Below are 20055 nucleotides of genomic sequence, written 5' to 3'. Positions count from 1 at the left end.
ACAACCCCGCCTGCCCAACAGCGACTTTGTATCCAAAGCACCCCACTCGGGGCTGGGCACAGTGGCTCACGCCTGCAATCCCGGCACTTTGGGAGGCCAAGGCAGGCGGATCACTTGAGGTCAGGAGTTCGAGACCAGCCTGGCCAACAAGGTGAAACCGCCCCCCCACCGCGTCTACTAAAAATACAAAAATTAGCCCGGTGTGGTGGCAAGTGCCTCTAGTCCCAGCTACTCAAGAGGTTGAAGCAGGAGAATTACTTGAACCTGGGAGGTGGAGGTTGCAGTGAGCTAAGATCATGCCACTGCACTCCAGCCTGGGTGACAGAAATTCCATCTCAAAAAAAAAACAAACAAACCCCACATGGGTTACTTTGTAGCACAGCTCCTCACCCCCAGGAAGATGAGGACCCACAGGAGGCCCCAGGCACAGTGGGAGACAACAGGACCAGGCTGTGGGGCATCTGTGCACAAAGGGCTCCCTCCCCGCAGGGTCCAGGCCTCTGATTACCACGCCACCCCCACCCTCCAACGGCTTCTCCATCCAACAAATAAATCGAGCTCTGAGATGGCGAAAGAAACAGTGCGGGTTTGTTGCCCACGGGGACGCCTGTCCCCACACACTGGAGAGGCTTGAAGGTGGGGGCTCTGCCCATCCGCTGGGGAACGTCCGGGCCAGCCCAAAGTCTGTGGGGCCTAGGCCTGGGCAGGCTCTGGGGGCTGTGGAGCTGATGAGCCAGGCAGAGCGGGGTCCTTGGGGGCTAAACCCGTGCGTCGGATGCCATCCTGGTACTTGCGGCAGCCAAGCTCCAAGACTGCACGCACCTCTTCTGCCACGTCCTGCCGGTCACTCTGCTCCAGGGCCTGCACCAGGAGTCCCACAGCCCCTGGCTGCCCAGCCTGGCGCTCAGCCCAGGAGAAGAGCATGTGGCGGATCTGCCCATCCAGATCATCCCTGCAGGCAGAAGACAGGTGACAGAGGGGTCCTACCCACCTGCCCAGGACCCGCCACCACATTCTGCCTCGGAGTGTGGGGGAGTTCCCGGCTCCTTGGGCCAACTGCAGCCAGATCTTTCCTTTCCCAGCCTGGTGTTTGCCCTTTGCCCACCTCCCCTGGAAGAAACTTCTGTCAGCATCAGGTGGGCCCTCCAGGCAGCCAGGGCTCAGCCCTGGGGCTGGCAGCCAGCGGGTAGTGGTAGTCTCACCGGAACTCGTGCCGGATGCGCTGCAGCTCACGGTAGGACACGCCCAGGTGCAGGGCCACAGTTGGCCAGTCTGGACCCAGGCGCCCAGCCACGCTCAGCAGGTTGCTCTGTGTCAGAAAGCCGGTCTCAGCATCTCCCAGGTTCAAGGGCGCCAAGGAGAGGCCAGCCCTCCGCCGTGGCTCCTCAGAGCTCCGAAGTCTCTGTTGGAAGGAAGAAGTGCAGTAAGCCCTGGGCTCCACCCCAACTCTACCACGTCCCCCTGGTCACCCCTGGGCCTCGGTCCTGCCCCGCCCCTCTGCTGTCCCTCAGTCCCACCGGCAGCTTGATGGGCAGAGTGGCCATCCACAGGGCGTCTGCACCCTTCCTCTGCCGGGCAGCCTCAGCCTCCTCGGGTACCTGCACAGGCACTGTGCCACGGTAGAAGGACACCTGAAGGGGCATCAAATGGGGTTCAGAGCTCGGTCCTCTGCCCAAGTGGCCTGGGGGGCCTCTCCCCTCGCCCACCCCCCTCACCCACCTGGCCCCGCACAGCCTGGGCCTCCCGGTCCAGAGTGGTAGTCACGTATACCTCCTTCACATTCTTCAGGTGCGAGTAGAAGACAAAGCAGATTCTGCCCTCCACGCAGTCAGGGCGGTCTAGGGGGCAGGGGTGGGCTGAGCAAGGAGGGCGCAGGGAAGACGGTAAGGCTCCCTCTCTAGAACAGGGAGGTCTTACCAGCATCCACGTCGATGCCACGCTCGAAGGCCGCAAAGAACTCTTCGCCCTCGAACATCTCCACCGTGTCAGAGGGCTCGGGGCCCCGGTACCGCTCCAGCAGCCGCCGAAGGGCGGCATCCACCTGCAGGGAAGCCCGTGTAGCTTGCAACCCAAAGCCCTGCACCCCACCCCAGCTCTCTGGTCGCCACCCTGCTGCCCTCCAGCCTGCGCCCTCACCTTGTTTCGGGGCAGGCACTGCAGAAGGACCTGCTCAGGGTCCCGGCGCCGCTGCAGAGCGATGAGGTTCACACGGTGCAGCCGCAGCCGCTCCCAGGCCTTCCGAGCCAGGCCTCCCACGCAGTTCTTGGTGGTGTACCAGAGCCAGTACCTGGGAGGGCTGGGGGTGAGGGGGGCTGTACAGACTGGGGGAGGGGGGCTGAGAAAGCTGGGGGGCACTGACCAGGAGAAGTGTGTGACCTGGAAGCGTGCGTACAGGTGGGTGAGCTCCAGGACCACCTGAGCTGTGATGTCATCCCAGGTGACTGCAGGAGGGGCCCAGTACAACAGGTGCAGACGGGAGCGGTCCAGACTGAGGCCTGGGGATGGAAGGGTCAGCGGGCTGAGACTGCCTGGCTGGAGACCCCCCCCACCCTACGGCCACAGGTCCAGGTATGCCCCATGGCCACCTCTCACCTGTGATGCCAGAGGGCAGAGGCAGCTGCACGGTGACCGGTCGGAGGAAGCTGGGGGGACCGCTCTGTGAGAGGCACAGCAGGGGGCTCACTGCAGCCTCTGGTTCTCCTAGGAGGGCCTGCAGTTCTCGGCCAGCCATGCGCACCACCTGAGGCAGACGGGCCCCTGAGCACCTGCCTGTGGGCCGAGGCGCCGCTTGCCACCCTTGGTGCTGTCCTGGCCATACCTGCATGGAGACTCGACGAGGTTCCTCAGTGGCCCCGGGGGGGAAGATGACCTTGACCCCAGGATGACCCGAGGAGCACAGCAATGTCCCCTCTGGTGGCACCAGGCAGGCATTGGACACAGGGCGGGAAACCACAAGGAACCAGGAGAAGTGGGGTGCCTGGCAGTGAGCCCAGAGCCGCTGAGACAGGGGAGCAGGGAAGTCAGAGGAGCCTGGGTCAGGACACAGGGAGCAGGATCCAGGAGAGATGGGGCGGGGTGGAAGGTGCCGGGGACACGGGGGAGCAGGATCCAGGAGGGACAGGGCGGGGTGGAAGGTGCCCGGGACATGGGGGAGCAGGATCCAGGAGGGACGGGGCGGGGTGGAAGGTGCCAGGTCGAGGCTCTGGGCAGGGGTGCACGGCTCAGGTGCCAGGTCGAGGCTCTGGGCAGGGGTGCACGGCTCAGGGGTGCACGGCTCCGCCACCGGCAGGCCTGAGTGGTCCTCACCTGGGGTGCCTCTTCCTCCAAGTGGGTCTCCAGATCACCCCAGCTGTTGTCATTCCGGGTCCTGACCACCACTTCACGGCAGCGCCGGGCCCGTGGTGGGGTGAAGAGCAGCCACAGCCCCACATCCTGCCAGGCAAGGATGGTGTGAGGGCTGGGGCCAGGCCTGGGCCCACACACTGCCCCCCACCACACCCTGGCCATGCCTGCCGGAAGGCCACCCCATGCGGCTGCAGCTCCAGCACATGGCTGAGCAGGGCATCATGAGGACCCAAGGGGACGAGGCCTGGCTCTGGCAGCAGCAGCCGATAGCGGATGGTGATGGGGGTGGCGGTGGCTCCCGCTGGGAACTGCAGGCGGACACCACAGGCCAGGGTCACTGAGCAGCCTCGAGGAGTCACAGGAAAGCTGAGTGAGGAAGGAGCGAGCCACGGGTTAGACCCAGAAAGGCCTACATGTTGGAGCCTGGACCCAGGAACTCTGGAGAAGGTGTCGGAGGGGCTGGGGCGACAGGCAGACAGACTCCTCTCCAGCCCCCTGAACCCACACCATACCTGTCCAAATCTGAGGTCAAGAACAGTCTGGGCATTTCTGGAATGAGGGCTGCCACTGTGGAGGGGACAGACGTGTGGTCAGGACAGTGAGGAGACCCACGTCCTTTCCCAGGTCTGCCCCCTTTAGCACCAAGCCCACCTGGTGAACTTGGGACGTCTGGTGAGGCCTCACCCAGGGGGTTCCCCTGCAGGCGCACAAAGGGGGCGTCTAGCAGCTCAGGGGGCAGGTCCCGGAGCTGGTTGTCCCTTAGGTCGAGCCGGGTGAGGAGTGGCAGGCGGGCCAGGCCGGCTGGCACAGACGCCAAGAGGTTGCTGTGCAGGACAAGGAGCCGCAAGGACCGAAGACCCGCTGCGGGCAGGTGCTGGCTTAGGCTTGGCACCAGCCCGGCCCGTGGCACTGGGACACTCCTGCCACTGCCTCCCAGAGCAGCCATTTCAGACTCTCCACAGCTGGGCTCAGAGAACTCTGACAAAGCCGCTGAGAGAGTCTCAAAGGCCAGGGAGGTGGAGGGACTCCCAAGAGGCAGCTGTGGACCAAGCCTGTGGGTGCAGAGGCCCCTGCGGAAGACAGGCAGGCTTCAGGGGTCCTCCCGTGGGGCCAGTGTGCCAGGGGCGCAGCAGCTACTCACCCAGGGAGGCCGGGAGGCTCTGTAGCCGGTTGGAGGCCAGGTTGAGCTCCAGGAGGCTGCCCAGGCCTCCAATCTCAGGAGGTAGTGTATCCAGCAGGTTCTGAGAGAGATCGAGGCGCTGCAGGGTGGATAGGGCCCCCAGTGCTGGGGGCAGTGTCTGCAGGCGGTTGTGTGTCACCGCGAGGAAGGTGAGGGCGGGGAGGGCCCCCAGAGCCTCAGGCAGCTCAGAGAGGCAGTTGTGAGACAGCAAGAGTGCACCCAGATCTCGCATCCGCAGGACACAGGCCGGCAGCGTCTCCAGGCTGTTGAAGCTCAGGTCCAGGTGGGCCAGATGGGCCAAGCCACTCAGACCAGCGGGCAGGGTGGTCAGGGCACCCCGGAGACAGGCACCCAGTGTGTCCCGGTGTTGCCCTCCTGGGAAGGGGGGAGGCGGATGTGGCCCTCAGAGCCAGGTCCCAGATCGACCCTGCCAGCCAGAGAAAACAGCTGCTCAAGAGGCACCGACCTCCCACCCCACCCCCACCCCAACCCGGCAGGGACTGACAGAAACACTGGAGAGGTGCCTGCAGATGGAAGGAGGCAGGGATGGAGACCACCGGCTCATCTCAGCTGAGAACCATCACCCAAAACCTTCCCCAGGAACATCATCTGCACTGTGGCCTGGAGAGACCCCCCGCTGGGCAGCTTCAGGGTCCGGGAGCCAGGGCCCAGCCAGCCTCACATTGGGGGTGGTGATCGCCGAGGATGGCGATGGGGCTGGACAGGACCAAGAGCAGAACAGTTCACACCTGGGGAGCCGGGAGGGGCGGACTGGAGCTGGGGCTGGGACCCGGGTTTGTCTTTGAGGACATGCAGCAGAGGCAGGGCAGAACAAGAGATGGAGACGGGGCCCAGAACAGGTGGAGCTCACCTTTGAGGACCAGGGAGCGGAGGCAGGACAGGCTCTGAGGTAGCTGGGCCAGGGTGGCCTCCAGCAGCTGAGGGTCCTCGTGAGTGCTCAGACGCAAGAATTCCACCTGCAGCAGCTGAAGAGGCTGCTGGACACACAAGTGCAGCAGTCGCTGGCAGCCCCCGGGATACAGGTCCAAGCTCAGCCGGTTGCCGCCCAGGAAAGGCCGCGCCCTGGACCCTGCGTCTGCATCCTCCGAAGCATCTCCTGCAGCAGCAGCTGCCTCCAGCTCTGGCCCCTCCACCGCTGCAGCCATCGCCCACCGACGGTCCTTGGAGGCCAGACATGTCCCAGCACGCAGGCAGGCCTGTCCAGGCAGGGCCCAGGGAAGCTACAGAGACAGGAGAAGTGAGCGGGAGTCGGGGTGGGCCCTCCCCTCTTTGGGGAAACAGGGACTCTGGCTGGAGTGGGGAGCTCTTGAGCCATCTGGGCCCGGGCTGTAGAGTGGGGGAGACCTTGTGGTCACCCTGAACCCCCGAGACCTGGGTCACTACTGGAAAGAGGGTTGGAGAATGGGACTGCCATGGCTCGCAGGAGCACCGGGCAGGGAGACCTCACTATTAGCAGCAGAGCTGGGGGAGTGAGGCTTCAGTCCTGGTCCTGGAAATCTGGCCAATGGAGCCGTGGAGCTGCGAGGTCATCGGGGCTGTCCCCCTGTTCTGGAGATGAGTCCCCCTTCTACTTACATCGGCTTTGCCAGGAGGGCCGTGACCCTCCTCTACCGCCCCGAAAGTCAGGGAAGGCGGTGTAAGGGCTAGGGCCTGGGACGTGAGCCACTGGGCAGCTTCGGGGTCCTGGGGCCGGGACCTCAATTTGTGAGCCCTGGAGGAAAGCTCTCCCGCCCTTTCCAGTTCGGTCCACTGGGGAGGGTGGTGCGCCGCGCACGACAGCTCAGATGGCGTGGGGGGCGGGCTCCAGCCCCGAGGCAGGCTCGGGATCCCCCGGGCGTCGGGGATGGGAACGGCCCCCACCCTCCTGAAAGCAAACGTTCCCCCCGCCGCGCCGCCCCCGGCCCGCCCGGGCCAGCGCGTACCTGCGCTCCAGGCGGCGCGCAAACGGGGGCTGCTCAGCGCGGGCTGGGCTCCTGGGATCCCGCCCGCGCGTTTCTGGGGGGGGCGGGGACTGCAGACCCCGCCCCTTGGGCCAGCCCCTTCAGAACTTGCCCCCTGCGCCGGGATGGGGTCCACGGGGGCGGTCTCCCGGCTCCTCCCCGACCCGCCTTCCCTCCGCCCGTGGCAGCCCCGGAGACGCGGACGCGACCCGTCCATCTGCCGAGCCTCCCGCGCAGCTGCTCTCGGCTTCCTGTTAGTCCACGGGGACGGAGCCGTCCAGCCTGCCCCGCCCGGAAGGCTGCGAAACCCGCCCTTTCCGAGGTTCTCGGGGTCCCGGGCCGCTCCGAGGCTGCAGCCCCGGCCCCAGGTGCGTTCCCAGGCCGGGGTGACAGGAGTACTCTTGCGGCTGCCCCGCACCCACCCCTGCTACAAGCCGGAACAATTGCAGTGCCCTTCCCAAACCAGCCCCCACGGCCTCCTCCGGGAAGCCTGCCAGGACCTCCTCTCTGGACCTGCTGAGACCCTTCCTTTCGAGCCATCACTCTGGGTCAGAAGCAGTGAGCCTCCTGGCACTGCCTCCTTGAATCACGCAGGGGAGAAGGATGTTTTAAGAGAGAAGATATTGAGCGGGCGCGGTGGCTCACGCCTGTAATCCCAGCAGTTTGGGAGGCCGAGGCAGGTGGATTACGAGGTCAGGAGTTTGAGACCAGCCTGGCCAACGTGGTGAAACCCCGTCTCTACTAAAAATACAAAAATTAGCCGGGCGTGGTGGTGCGCGCCTGTAGTCCCCAGCTACTCAGGAGGCTGAGGTAGAAGAATGGCGTGAACCCGGGAGGCAGAAGTTGTAGTGAGCAGAGATGGTGCCCCTGCACTCCAGCCTGGGCAACAGAGCAAGACTCCGTCTCAAAAAGAAAAGAAAAAAAAAGATCAGATACTGCCCAAGGCTTGCCCGAGGCCCTGTAGCTGGTGAGGGTCAAAGCCAGCCGAGAACCTGAAATTTGCCCTGTCTGCCTTCCCCACCAACATGATACCCCCCAGCAGGCCTGTGCTTCATTCACCAGCTTTCTCGCCCAGCAGAGCAGATGCTTGGGGAGGGAACAGACACCATCAGCTATGCCTGCTTCTTTACTCAGGTCATATCAGTGGCTCCTTCTTCCTTTCACTTCCCAGCTACCACCATCCCTCCCTCTGGGATGGGCAGGTCTCTTCCAGGACTCCCTGCTTCCATTCTCCCCAGCCCCTTCCACGTAGGGCCCGGAGGGATCTTTTTAACAACTAACCACAGGCCTGATGCTGTGGCTTACACCAGTAATCCCAACATTTTGTGAGGCTGAGGTGGGTGGATCACTTGAGATCAGGAGTTCAAGTCCAGCCTGGCCAATATGGTGAAGCCCTGTGTCAACTAAAAATACAAAAATTACCCGGGTCTGGTGGCAGGCGCCTGTAATCCCAGCTACTCTGGAGGCTGAGGCACGATAATGGCTTGAACCCAGGGGGTGGAGGTTGCAGTGAGTTGAGATCTTGGCACTGCATTCCAGCTTGGATGACAGAGTGAGACTCCCTCTCAAAAACAAAAGGCCAGGCGCGGTGACTCACTTCTGTAACCCCAGCACTTTGGGAGGCTGAGTCGGGCAGATCACGAGGTCAGGAGATCGAGACCATCCCGGCTAACACGGTGAAACCCCATCTCTACTAAAAATACAAAAAATTAGCTGGGCGTGGTGGCGGGCGCCTGTAGTCCCAGGTACTCGGGAGGCTGAGGCAGGAGAATCACTTGAACCTGGGAGGCAGAGGTTGCAGTGAACCAAGATTGGGCCACTGCACTCGAGCCTGGGCTACAGAGTGAGATTTCGTCTCAAAAAAATAAAAAAATAGGCCAGGCGTGGTGGCTCATGCCTGTAATCCCAGCACTTTGGGAGGCCAAGGCGGGTGGATCACGAGGTCAGGAGATCGAGACCATCCTGGGTAACATGGTGAAACCCTGTCTCTACTAAAAAGTACAAAAAATTAGCTGGGCGTGGTGGTGGGCGCCTGTAGTCCAGCTACTCGGGAGGCTAAGACAAGAGAACAGCTTGAACCCGGGAGTCAGAGGTTGCAGCGAGCCAAGATTGCACCATTGCACTCCAGCCTGGGTGACAGGGATTCTGTCTCACACACACACAAAAAAGACCTGAAATACTGACACATGCTACAAAATGGATGAACCTTATGAAAAAATAACACTTAGCTAGGGAATATGGTTCCTTTTCAATTATCCAGCCGAGAAACATAGAATGAGACCACAATCACACTCTGTCCACTTTGTTTGTCTCTTGAAACTGGTTGGTATTGCCAGAACTATAAATTAACCTAAGAATGCCAAACTAGGCACTCTAACCCACACCTTAGAGTTTAATAATGTATAGCCAATCACTAATCAGTCATTTCTGTAAACCAATGAGAATTCCTGATTAACTTTATATCAGTTTGCTTCCTGTCCCCGCTTTTTGCCTTTAAAAATCCACTTGTAGTTCATGCTGGTGGCTCAATGCCTGTAATCCCAGCACTTTGGGAGACCGAGGCCATGGATCACAAAGCCCAGGAGATCAAGACCATCCTGGCTAACAATCGTGAAAACCCCGTCACAAAAATGGCGTGAACTCCGGGAGGCTGCGTGAGCCGGTGATCGCCGCCACTGCACTCCAGCCTAGGGCGACAGATGGCATCCCGCCTCAAAAAAAAAAAAAATTCACTTGTAGGTTGGGTGCAGTGGCTCACACCAGTAATCCTGCCACTTTGGGACACCAAGGCAGGAGGATTGCTTGAGGCCAGAAGTTTGAGACCAGCCCTTGCCAAACATAGCAAGGCCCCACCCTGCCAAACGATTAAAACAGGCCGGGCACAGGATACATGCCTGTCATCCCAGTACCTGGGAGGCCGGGGACCACCTGGAGGTCAGTCAGGACTTGAGAGTAGCCAGGCGACAGCGGCAAGATCCTGTCTCTAAAATTAAAATACGCGGCGTCAGCGAGTGGCTCTCAATGCCTGTAATCCCAGCACTTCTTTGGGAGGCCGAGGTATGGATCACGGGCACAGAGATAGAGACCATCGCGGGCTACCACTGTGAAACCCCTGCCTCTACTAAAAATACAAAAAAATTAACCAGGCTAGGTGGCGGGTGCCTGTAGTCCCAGCTACTCGGGAGGCTGAGGCAGAATGGCGGAACCTCGAAGCCGTGAGGTTGTGAAAGGAGGCCAAGATCAAGGCCACTGCACTCCAGCCTGGGCTTACAGAGCTAGACCATCTCAAAAATAATAATAATAAAAAATAAATTTTAAAATCCACTTATGGCCGGGCGCAGGCTCAAGCCTGTAATCCCAGCACTTTAGAGGCCGAGACGGGTGGGATCGGTGTCAGGAGATCGAGACCACCCTGGCAACACGGGTGAAACCCTGCCCCTCACTAAAAAATAATAGCTGAAAACTAGCCAGGCGAGATGGCGATGCCTCTGTAGTCCCAGTTACTTAGGAGGCTGAGGCAGGAGAATGGTGTAAAACCCCGGAAGGCGGAGCTTGCAGTGAGCTGCGATCCGCCACTGTACTCCAGCCCGGCGACAGGAGCTGCAGACTGGCCCCTGACAAAAAAAAAAAAATAAATAAAATAAATAAATCCACCTTATATCTGCTGCTCACCCTGGCAATTCAGGGCAACGTGGCTGGGCGCTGTGGCTCAAGCCTGTAATCCCAGCACTTTGAGGCCGACGGGTGGGATCACGGTGGTCAGGAGATCGAGACCATCCTGGCTAACCCGTGAAACCCCGCCTCTACTCGCCAAAAATACAAAAACTAGCCGGCTGCAGGTGTGGGCTCTGTAGTCCCAGAGCAAAAGTGCAGTCCCAGCTACCGGGAGGCTGAGGCAGGAGAATGGCGGGAGCCCGGGAGGCGGAGCTTGCAGTGAGCTGAGATCCGGGCCACTGCACTCCAGCCTGGGTGACAGAGCCAGACTCTGTCTCAAAAAAAAAAAAAAAAAAAAAAAATTCAGGGCAACTTAAATCTATGTCCAGGATGTAATCCTCAAGCTTGGCCCACATAAACTACTCTGTATTTATATTAAATTTGTCTTAGCATCTTCCTTTTAGGTAGGTACTTGAAATTTGAAAATACGCTGAATGAAAAAGGCCAGACACAAAGGCAAAATACTGTATTATTTCAGTCTTACGGGGTGCTACCGTTGTCAAAATCATAGGAACAGAAAGTAGAATGTAAGCCGACAAGGGTGGGGAGCAGGGAATAGGGACTTTAATGCGTACAGAGTTTGTTTGCGATAATAAAAAAAAGTTAAAAAAAAAGCTAAAAAAAAGTGAGATGGGGCTGGGCACAGTGGCTTGTGCCTGTAATCCCAGCACTTTGGGAGGTCAAGGTGCAGACCACTTGGGAGTCAGGAGTCGAGACCAGCCTGGCCGGCGATGGTGAAACCCTGCCTGTACCAAAATGTAAAAGGCCGGGCGCCGTGGCCTCCGCCTGTAATCCCAGCACTTTTGGGAGGCCGACGGGCGGATCAATGAGGTCAGGAGATCGGCATCTCATCCTGGCTAACACGTGGAAACCCCCGCCTCTACTAAAAAATGAAGGAAAAACCAGCCGGGCGAGGTGGCGGCTTGCAGTCCCAGCTACTTGGGAGGCTGGAGGCAGGGAGAATGGCGAAACCCCGGGAGGCGGAGCTTGCAGTGAGCTGAGATCCGGCCACTGCACCTGCGCCCGGCTATCGAAAGCAAGACCTCGGCCTCAAAAAAAATACAAAAATTCAGCCAAATATGGTGGTGGGTGCCTGTAATCCCAGCTACCTAGAAGACTGAGGCAGGAGAATCCGTTGAACCCAGGAGGCGGAGGTTGCAATGAGCCAAGATCATGCCACTGCACTTCAACCTGGGGAACAGTGAGACTCCTCAAAAAAAAAAAAAAGTTGGGGCTGAAGTGCACGGGTGGCTCACGCCTGTAATCCCAGCACTTTGGGAGGCCAAGGTGACTTGCGGTCAGGAGATCAAGACCATCCCGCTAACATACAGTGAAACCCCGTCTCTACCAAAATACAAAAAATTAGCCGCGCATGGTGGTGGTGCCTGTGTAGTCCAGCCACTTGGGAGGCTGAGGCAGAGAATGGTGTGAAACCAGGGCGTGGAGCTGGCGTGGTCCCGAGATAGCCACTGCACCCAGTCTGAGCAACAGAGCGAGACTCTATATCAAAAAAAAAAGGCCGGGCGCCGGGTGGCTCAAGCCTGTAATCCTGCTACGGAGGCCGAGACGGGCGGATCGCTAAGCAAGGTCAGGAGATCGAGACCATCCTGGCTAACAGGGTGAAACCCCGCCTCTACTAAAAAATACAAAACTAGCCGACGCAGAGTGGCGGGCCTGTAGTCCCAGCTACTCGAGGCCATGGTGAGAATGGCGTGAACCCGGGAGGCGGAGCTTGCAGTGAGCTGAGATCCGCCACTGCACTCCAGCCTGGGCGGCAGAGCGAGACCCGCCTCAAAAAAAAAAAAAAAAGGTTGGGATGGATAGTGGTGATGGTTGCACACCAATGTGGAGGGACTTGCTTAAAACATTGAATGAAACCATAATCCTGGCCAGGCATGGTGACTCTGGGATTACACCTGTAATCCCAGCACTTTGGGAGGTCCAGGTGGGACGATCGCTTGAGCCCATCTCTCAACAACACTGTCTCTACCAAAAAATTTTAGCCAGGTGTGGTGGCACAGGCCTGTGGTCTCAGCTAAGAGGCTGAGGTGGGAGGATCACCTGATCCCAGGAATTTGAGGCTGTAGTGGGCTGTGATCCAGCCACTGCACTCCAGGCTGGGCGACAGAATGGGGCCCAGTCTCAAAAATTACAAAATAAAAAAAGTCACATTGTTCGCAAGATGGTTTCCCGCCTTTATCCCAGATGTGTGACCTCGAGCAAGAAAACCTTTCTGTACCCAACCGCCTCATCTATAAAAATGACACCGAGGCCACAGAAGGCGACGGTGAAGTCGAGTTCCAATGCTTGATGTTTGAGCCTCACGGGAGCAGGCGCTGCCTGCTAGCACCTTACGTACCTGCATCTGACCCCCTGTTCCTGGTGCTAGCCCCGGATATTGGCAGGGTTGGCTCCTTATCTCTCAGCTTAGACTTTCTCAGGCTGCCCAGACCAACTCGCGCTCTGTCCCTATCCCTCGGATCTCCCCCTTATTCACCTCCTGCGTCCTCGCAGAAGAACTGAAGTCCTTAGGAGGCAGGGCCAACCCTGTTCCCTCCCAGGACCCGAGAATGTGGCAGGGTCCCCTGATGTGCTATGTCCACATGGACACCAAGGTCAGTTCTGGGCCGAAGCGGCCAGCGCAGGGGCTGACCGCTCGGACCTCACTCCTCCCAGGGGTGAGTGGGCGACGCTGCCTCACGTCATTGTCCTGCCCTCCAAGGCTCCCGCTCGTCCTCTGGCAGGACGCCCTGGCCCCGCAGGACGGGGGTGGCCTCCCAGGTAGGGCTGCAGTCGCTAAGTCCGAGGCGGCTGGCTCACCTCACTGAGTCCAGCTGGACATGGGGCCAGCGGTCGCCGCGGCCAGAGAACCACCAAAGAGTCAGGGCGAGCCTACCGCGAGCAGCCCCCGCTCGGGCCCACGTGCCGTTCCGCGTAGGCCAGCGGCGCAGGCCACTTCCGGCAGCGGTGCACCATGGGACTTGCAGTTCGCGGGCGAAGGTTGCGTCCGGGGCGTGGCAGCCGCGCTGCATGTTGGGCGCTGTAGGCGCCGCGTGGCATGCTGGGAGCGCTAGGTACCGAAGGCAGATGCCGTCCCTTTGGGCTCGCTTCGTCCGTCACCACCACGAGTTTCGGGGGACCTTCGCCCCACGCTATAAGAGCAGCCACTTCCGGAACTACTGGCCTTCGCCTGTGCCGCGGAAACTATCTTGACGGGGCCGGGGGGGAAGTGTCAATGGCTTCTCCTCCATCGTCATTGGCTGAGCGCCTCGTGACGCCATTCTGAGGCGCCTCATGCGGCGCCCCCCTCGGGTCCCGGAGGCTTCTGGGTAGCGGTTTACCCCCGCCCCTTGCATCGGCGCCTTCCTTTTCCTCCCTGACACCGCCGAGGTCGCACGCGTGAGGCCTCTCCGCCGCCGCCGCCGCAGACGCCGCCGCGTGAGTGTGGTGACCCGGCCCGGGGTGCGGGCTGGGGACGCGGGGTCCGCGGGGATGCGAGGTGGGCGGCGGGGTCTTTCCGGGACGGAGGCCTACTGGTCGAGCCACACGCGGCCTCGTCCGGCGGCCCCGGGGTGGGCAGGCCTGAGGCCACCGGGGTAACGCCGCCGTCGCCCCCTCTCCGCCCGCCTCAGGATGCGCTACGTCGCCTCCTACCTGCTGGCTGCCCTCGGGGGTAACTCCTCCCCCAGCGCCAAGGACATCAAGAAGATCTTGGACAGCGTGGGCATCGAGGCGGACGACGACCGACTCAACAAGGTAGCTGCCGCCCTTGCCCCGCAGCCGCCGTAGAGCCCCGTACGGGCGATTTTTCTGTCTGATCCGGCCACATGCTGGAGGGTTCGGGGAGAGGCTTGTTTCAGTCCAGTTGGCGATGTCTCGGGTAGAGAAGTAAGCAGGGTGGGGGTCAGGTGCAGTGGTTCACGCCTGTAGTCCCAGTACTTTGGGAGTACGACGCGAGCGGATCACCTGAGGTCAGGAGTTCGAAACCAGCCTGGCAAACATGTCGAAGCCCCATCTCTACTAAAAATACAAAAATTAGCCGGGCGTGGTGGTGGGTGCCTGTAGTCCCTGCTACTTGGGAGACTGAGGCAGGAGAATCACCTGAACCCGGGAGATGGAGGTTGCACTGAGCCAAGATCCTGTCACTGCACTGCAGACTGGGCGACAGAACGAGACCCTGTCTCAAAAGAAAAAAATAAAAAGCCGGAGGGGTACGAGGCAAAGTCGTGAATAATGAGCTTTGAAAGTTTAATACAAATCAGATGCATAATATTCCTTAAAAAACAAACAAAAAAGGCAGTCCTGGCGAGTGGCTCACCCAGCACTTTGGGAGGCCAAGGCGGGTGGATTATTGGAGCCTCGGACTTCAAGACTAGCCTGGAAAACATCGTAAGACCTGGTCTCTAGAAAAAGTTAAAAAGAAAGAAATAGTCGTAGGCAGTGGTGCACATCTGTAGTCTCAGCTACTCAGGAGGCTGAGGCGGGAGGATCATTTGAGCCTGGGAAGTCAAGGCTGCATGGAGTAGTGATTGTGCCACTGCAGTCGCACAGAGCCAAGCCCTGTCTCTAAAATACAACAAAAAAATCAGCCAGGTGTGGTTGCTCACACCTGTTGTCCCAGACTGAGGTGGGAGAGTCGCTTGAGCCCGGGAGGTCAAGGCTGCAGTGAGATCCCACCACTGCACTCCAGCCTGAAGGCAAAGTCAGTTTCATTGACAGCTTATTTTGCCCGTGTTGAAGATACCTGTGAGTAGTCAACATGAAGCGGTGAGACACCGTGTGTTCCCTTCTCAGTCCTAAGTCTAAGAAACCTAGTGTCCATTTATTTTTATATCACTTACCAAGTGAGGGTGGTGGCTCCCTTTGGGCAGTGCAGGTCTAGAAACTTCAGGGCGTATTCCTGTGTGGGGGACCCAGTCCTGCTGTGATTCTGGAAGGGATAGGGCCAGGGATACATTTGCACTTTCCTGGTAACAGCTGTGTGATTGTCTGTTCCAGGTTATTAGTGAGCTGAATGGAAAAAACATTGAAGACGTCATTGCCCAGGGTGAGTTGATGTGGAGGGGCTTTCATTTGTTTTCATGGTCCATCCTAATCCCTGCCGGTCCGTCTGTGGCCTGCCAGGTTTCGCTTGTGGACCAGAGCACCCTAGAAGCCTCACCCGAGGAGTGAGCAGGGCTCCAGTGGGCTCATGTCATGGGCGCTTCTAGACACCCCCAGGAGCAGGGCAGCAGGGGGCGCCCTGTGTTCTCAGTGGACGTTTGGGTGGCCCTGCCTCTTAAGCCTGGCTGCCCCTAGCCCTGAGGCCATTCCCCAGAATTTCTCTGAAGCTTGGTGTCTGGAGAACTGAGTTCACGTCAGCAGTTCTTACCGCATGCTTTCTGTGAAGGAGCTGGGGGCAGGGACTACCGGTGCCAGGAATGTTCACAGGCTCCTTGCCTCTTTGTTGGGCAGATGGTTTTTTGTTGGTGTCAGCTGAGCTGGTGGGAGTTGTTTGGAAGTTGAGCTGTTGGGGCAGCTGTTCCTGTCTTCCATGCATGTGACCAGGACAGGGCCGGCTCAGCAAACGGGCCAAGCCATGAGCACATGGCTGTGGCCAGAGATGTGGACACTGGAGCAGCATGCTCATTGTCCAGGCCGAGCACGGTGGCTCACGCCTGTAATCCCACCACTTTGGGAGGCCGAGGCGGGCGAATCACAAGGTCAGGAGATCGGGACCATCTTGGCTAACACAGTGAAACGCCATCTCTACTAAAGATATGAAAAATTAGCTGGGCGTGATGGTGGGCACCTGTAGTCCCAGCTACTTGGCAGGCTGAGGCAGGAGAATGGCGTGAACCTGGAAGGTGGAGCTTGCAGTGAGCCGAGATTGCGCCACTGAACTCCAGTCTGGGCAACAGAGCAAGACTCTATCTCAAAAAAAAAAACAACAACAACAACAAAAAACCATGTTTGTCCAATGGACATCTGAGGGTGGAGGTGGGCAAAGTGGGCAGGCAGGCAATGTGGGCCTAATTCCTAGAAGGCAAGTTTCTGGATAGGAAAAGTCCCTGTTGAGGAGTGGCTGGGGGAGGGAGTGTTCCGGAAGAACGGGAGACACTGGCATATGGTGGGTCCATGTATGTTGGGTGACCTGTGCCATCCCGGTGCCATCTGACTTCCCTGTGGAATAGCCTCCCAGACTGGGCAGCTGCTCTGGTCTCACCTCTCTGCTTTCTGTAGGTATTGGCAAGCTTGCCAGTGTACCTGCCGGTGGGGCTGTGGCCGTCTCCGCTGCCCCAGGCTCTGCAGCGCCTGCTGCTGGTTCCGCGCCTGCTGCAGGTAAGTGGTGGCCTGGTGAGTGGGCAAGGGGCTGGGGCTCAGACAGTGTTGCTGCAGTGGGGTCTCCATGGGGGGACTGGCCTGGCACTTGGGCAGTGCTCACCACGCCTCTCCTCTTTTCCACAGCAGAGGAGAAGAAAGATGAGAAGAAGGAGGAGTCTGAAGAGTCAGACGATGACATGGGATTTGGCCTCTTTGATTAAATTCCTGCTCCCCTGCAAATAAAGCCTTTTACACATACTTCAAGTATTCCATGAGCACTTTGTCAGATGGTAGTCTCTGCCCAGTTTCGCATCAAAGAGGGCAGGTTTGGGGCTGAAGTGTGGACAACATGGTGTTGGGGAAGAGTTTCTGGTGCAAAATGAGCATGAGGAGGGGAGTCTGGGCATCACAGCTGCCTGGGGCCCCTTCCTGTGGGCCTTAAGCAGTATCCTAGCTCCTGAGTACACCCCAGAAAAATGTGAACGGGCCGGGCACAGTAGTTCGTGCCCATGATCCCTGCACTTTGGGAAGCCGAGGAGGGAGGATCACTTGAGGCCAGGAGTTTGAGACCAGCCTGGGCAAATAGCAAGATCCCATCTCTAAAAAACAAACTATCCAGGCGTGGTGTGCACCTGTAGTCCGTGCTATGAGAAGTTGAGATGATCACTTGCCCAGGAGGTTGAAGTTAACAGTGGGCCATGATAGTGCCACTGCACTCCAGCCTGAGCGGCAGAAATCCTGCCTGTAAAAAGAACAGCAGAGAAGCTGATTTGAAATGGAGCTTGCGTAATCAGAGCTCTGTCTTTGGGGTGGCTTGGTGCCTGGTCTTGCAAGGACAGGATTCGTAGCCCCTGGGCTTTACAAGTGGATGCAGGAAGTGAGTCCAGCTTGGGGGTGGTGTACGCCCCTGGGTTTCCCTGCAGGAGTCATGGCTCCGCCATAATGCCCTGAGCAACTTGGGCAGTCACTCCTCAGGCTTGTTTTTCTGCCGTTCACAGCCAACCCCTGCCTTACTGGGCAGATGTGCTCAGGGCTTGTGGGCAGTGACCGCAGGGCCATGTGTTCACTGAACTAGGTCCTTTGGGGGTGGGCCTGCCCTCCCCTGACAGGCTCTGGCCTGGAATATGGGGCTAAGGACAGGCCATCACCCACCCCTCCCCGCCTCTCTGCCCTCCTGGCCCTACTCCGTACGCTGTCTCCCGGGCCTCAGGGTCTTTGCCCGCCAATGTAGGCACCCAGAAGATGGTCTGCCGCTCCCACCCTGGGCTTGGGGTCAGCAACCCACCAACTGGCTTTGGTGTGGGGAGCACCTGCTCTGTGACCTCCTTAGTTCTGGGAGGATAAACAGGAGGGTATAGCACAGAAGACAGTTGGGGTGACTGGGGGAGGCCTCCCTCAGATTGGGAGCCAAGACCTGCAGGAAGGCAGAGTCCCTGGAGGGGAAGCAATGTGGGTTGTCGGGGGAGCCAGGGAGCCACAGAAGGTACTGAGATGGAGAGGGATCCAAGATGCTTTTTATTTATTTTGTTTTTTTCTTCTTTTTGAGATGGACTTTTGCTCTTGTTACCCAGACTGGAGTGCAGTGGCACGATCTCAGCTCACTGCAACCTCTGCCTCTCCGGTTCAAGTGATTTCTCCTGCCTCAGCCTCCTGAGTAGCTGTGATTACAGGTGCCTGCCACCAGTCCCGGCTAATTTTTTGTATCTTTTTGTAGAGATGGGGTTTTACCACGTTGGGCAGGCTGGTCTCAAACTCTTGGCTCAGGCAACCCACCCGCTTCGGCCTCCAAAGTGCTAGGATTACAGGTGTGAGCCACCGTGCCCGGCCTTAATAATATTTTTAAAAAGACCTTTTTGGATGCCCGTAAAAGCAGCGACTAGGGTGGGAGTAAAGCCAGGTGAGCAGTGGAGGAGGCTGGAACCTGGGTAGTAGGGGTGGGGCAGCAGATGGAGGAGGAAGCAGAGAAGTGACCCTAGCAAGGTACAGCGAAGGAGTGCAGGGAGCAGTGCTCGCTACAACAGGGCAGGGGTGAGGCTGGTGCTGGGGATGGCCCAGGCTCAGGGAAGGGGCCCGCGGCAGGAGTGGACCTAGGCTTCCGAGTGCAGACCTGGCAATTCCAGCCTTGGACCCTGAAGGGAGGGGCCCTATTTCGCCCCGAGGTCACCATGAGAGGGGGACGTCCCACTGCCTGGGGTTTCTCATTGAGCTGTCCCTTGGAGCTTGTCCTAATGGTGGGGTGCTCCCAGACCCTGCCAGGATTCTGGGAAGGACTGTCCAGTTCCTGGCTCCTGAGCCTCCCAGGGGCCTGGAGATTATGTACCCAAAACAGCCTGACCCAGCTGTGGAAATGGGAGCAGAGGTCTCCCTGCGCTGAGGCAGCACCACCCATCAAGGCGACAGTCCCTCAAATGGGGCTAAGGCCTGAACCCTGGCCTTTCCCGGCCTCTCCTTGGAGAGGGAAGGACCCTAAGTCCCTGGCTTCCCTGTCAGTGGTTGTCCTGAGGAGCCCCTGGACTTCCATCCCTACTTCATCACACCCTGAACCCTGCTGGCTCCAGCAGCATCGCCAGAATCCAGTCACAGGGGGCTCCTGACACCTGGCTCCGCCCTCCATACCCTGGCCCTCCCTCCCGAATCCCAGGAGGGACAAGCCTCAGCCTCCATCCAAGATTTGGAAGAGGCCCACGCGCGAGGAGTCTTCACCTGCCTGCCCAGGGTTGAGGGTGGCTGGATCCTGGCTCACTGCAAGCTCCGCCCGGTTGTGCCAGCCATTCTCCACCAGTTTGCAGCGGGGACCACAGGTGCCCCACACTGCTTCAGCTGGGGTTTTTCTGATGGAGACGAGTTCAAGGCCGCCTGCCCAGCTGGCGTGGCAGGCATGCTGATCTTTAGCTCACTGCAGCCTGGGCCCCGGTTCAAGCCCCATTCTCCTGCCTCAGCCTCTGAGTAGCTGGGACTACAGGCTTCACCACCGCTGCCTCGTTTAATTTTTGTATTTTAGTAGAGACGGGTTTCACTCAGCCGATTCTGACCTTAGGATCCGCCAGCCTCCCAGCCTCGCAAAGGGGCGGGGACAAGGGTGCCGGGCTGCACGCCCCGGGCCAGTTTTTCGATTTTTGGTGTGGGTATAGACGCAGCCACCTGGGAGTAGCCAGGATGGTCTCGAACTCCTGACTGCGGATCCCACCACCCCAGCCCCTCCCCAAAGTATGGCATAGCCAGGCTTGGCTGCCCATGCCGGCCTTTGTTTTGTTTTTGAGACAGGGTCTCACTTCTCTTCATGAATGCAGTGGGAAAAGGACATGAAATTCACTCCCCCAGCCAGCTCTAGACTAAACGTTCCACCTTCTCCAACCAGCCTCCCTGAGCTGCCTAGGAGACTAGTGCTGCATGCCTGGCTAATCTGGGCTTAGTTTTTATTTATTTATGTATTGCATTATTTTTATTTATTTATTATTTTACATATATATATTTTTCTTTTTGAGATGAGCTCTGTGCCTTTGTCAGCCCAGGTAGTCTCTATTTCGGAACCTCCTCTTCACGTGCTTTGAT

At 58.9% G+C, this 20055-nt stretch overlaps 2 protein-coding genes and 1 non-coding gene across 9 annotated transcripts; 2 read left to right on the top strand and 1 right to left on the bottom strand.

Moving 5' to 3' along the window:
* Nucleotides 1-566: 566 nt before the first annotated feature.
* PIDD1 (p53-induced death domain protein 1) lies at nt 567-13197 on the bottom strand. 7 transcript variants are annotated; one of them, XM_003909330.5, is made up of 16 exons: nt 6469-7198; nt 5397-5766; nt 4487-4900; nt 3997-4206; nt 3858-3912; nt 3510-3711; nt 3307-3432; nt 2819-2998; nt 2593-2740; nt 2360-2495; nt 2137-2287; nt 1918-2041; nt 1720-1838; nt 1518-1631; nt 1203-1402; nt 567-952 (listed from the first exon to the last, which is right to left on the bottom strand). In XM_003909330.5, exons 2-16 carry the CDS (start codon nt 5689-5691, stop codon nt 694-696), a joined length of 2733 nt encoding a protein of 910 aa, XP_003909379.1. In that variant the 5' UTR covers nt 5692-5766; nt 6469-7198; the 3' UTR covers nt 567-693. The 7 variants fall into 7 exon arrangements, with proteins under 7 accessions (XP_003909379.1, XP_009183503.1, XP_009183499.1 ...); XM_009185239.4 differs by lacking the exon at nt 6469-7198 and adding an exon at nt 13021-13197 and having other exon boundaries at nt 2137-2495; nt 4487-4952; XM_009185235.4 differs by lacking the exon at nt 6469-7198 and adding an exon at nt 13021-13197 and having other exon boundaries at nt 2137-2495.
* Nucleotides 13198-13255: 58 nt separating this feature from the next.
* On the top strand, nt 13256-16761 carry RPLP2 (ribosomal protein lateral stalk subunit P2). The gene is made up of 5 exons (XM_003909341.4): nt 13256-13638; nt 13833-13956; nt 15199-15247; nt 16423-16521; nt 16648-16761. Exons 2-5 carry the CDS (start codon nt 13834-13836, stop codon nt 16722-16724), a joined length of 348 nt encoding a protein of 115 aa, XP_003909390.1. The 5' UTR covers nt 13256-13638; nt 13833; the 3' UTR covers nt 16725-16761.
* LOC116269902 lies at nt 15283-15416 on the top strand. Its single transcript, XR_004177712.1, has one exon. It is a non-coding gene; the product is annotated as a small nucleolar RNA SNORA52 (small nucleolar RNA).
* Nucleotides 16762-20055: the final 3294 nt, after the last annotated feature.

Source organism: Papio anubis, chromosome 12 (assembly GCF_008728515.1).
Source record: "Papio anubis isolate 15944 chromosome 12, Panubis1.0, whole genome shotgun sequence".
In the NCBI taxonomy this organism is placed as follows: domain Eukaryota; kingdom Metazoa; phylum Chordata; class Mammalia; order Primates; family Cercopithecidae; genus Papio; species Papio anubis.
This window is presented reverse-complemented; position numbering and strand designations above follow the sequence as displayed.

Excerpts from the sequence above, each read along its gene's own strand:
- PIDD1 (XM_009185235.4), bottom strand. The coding sequence starts at position 5,691 with ATGGCTGCAGCGGTGGAGGGGCCAGAGCTGGAGGCAGCTGCTGCTGCA. Across the intron at positions 4,207-4,486 it reads GAGCCTCCCGGCCTCCCTGG|CGGGTCTTCGGTCCTTGCGG; the intron begins GTGAGTAGCTGC and ends ACCTGCCCGCAG. Across the intron at positions 3,712-3,857 it reads TTGACCTCAGATTTGGACAG|CTTTCCTGTGACTCCTCGAG; the intron begins GTATGGTGTGGG and ends TTCCTCACTCAG.
- RPLP2 (XM_003909341.4), top strand. The coding sequence starts at position 13,834 with ATGCGCTACGTCGCCTCCTACCTGCTGGCTGCCCTCGGGGGTAACTCC. Across the intron at positions 13,957-15,198 it reads ACGACGACCGACTCAACAAG|GTTATTAGTGAGCTGAATGG; the intron begins GTAGCTGCCGCC and ends TGTCTGTTCCAG. Across the intron at positions 15,248-16,422 it reads TGAAGACGTCATTGCCCAGG|GTATTGGCAAGCTTGCCAGT; the intron begins GTGAGTTGATGT and ends TGCTTTCTGTAG.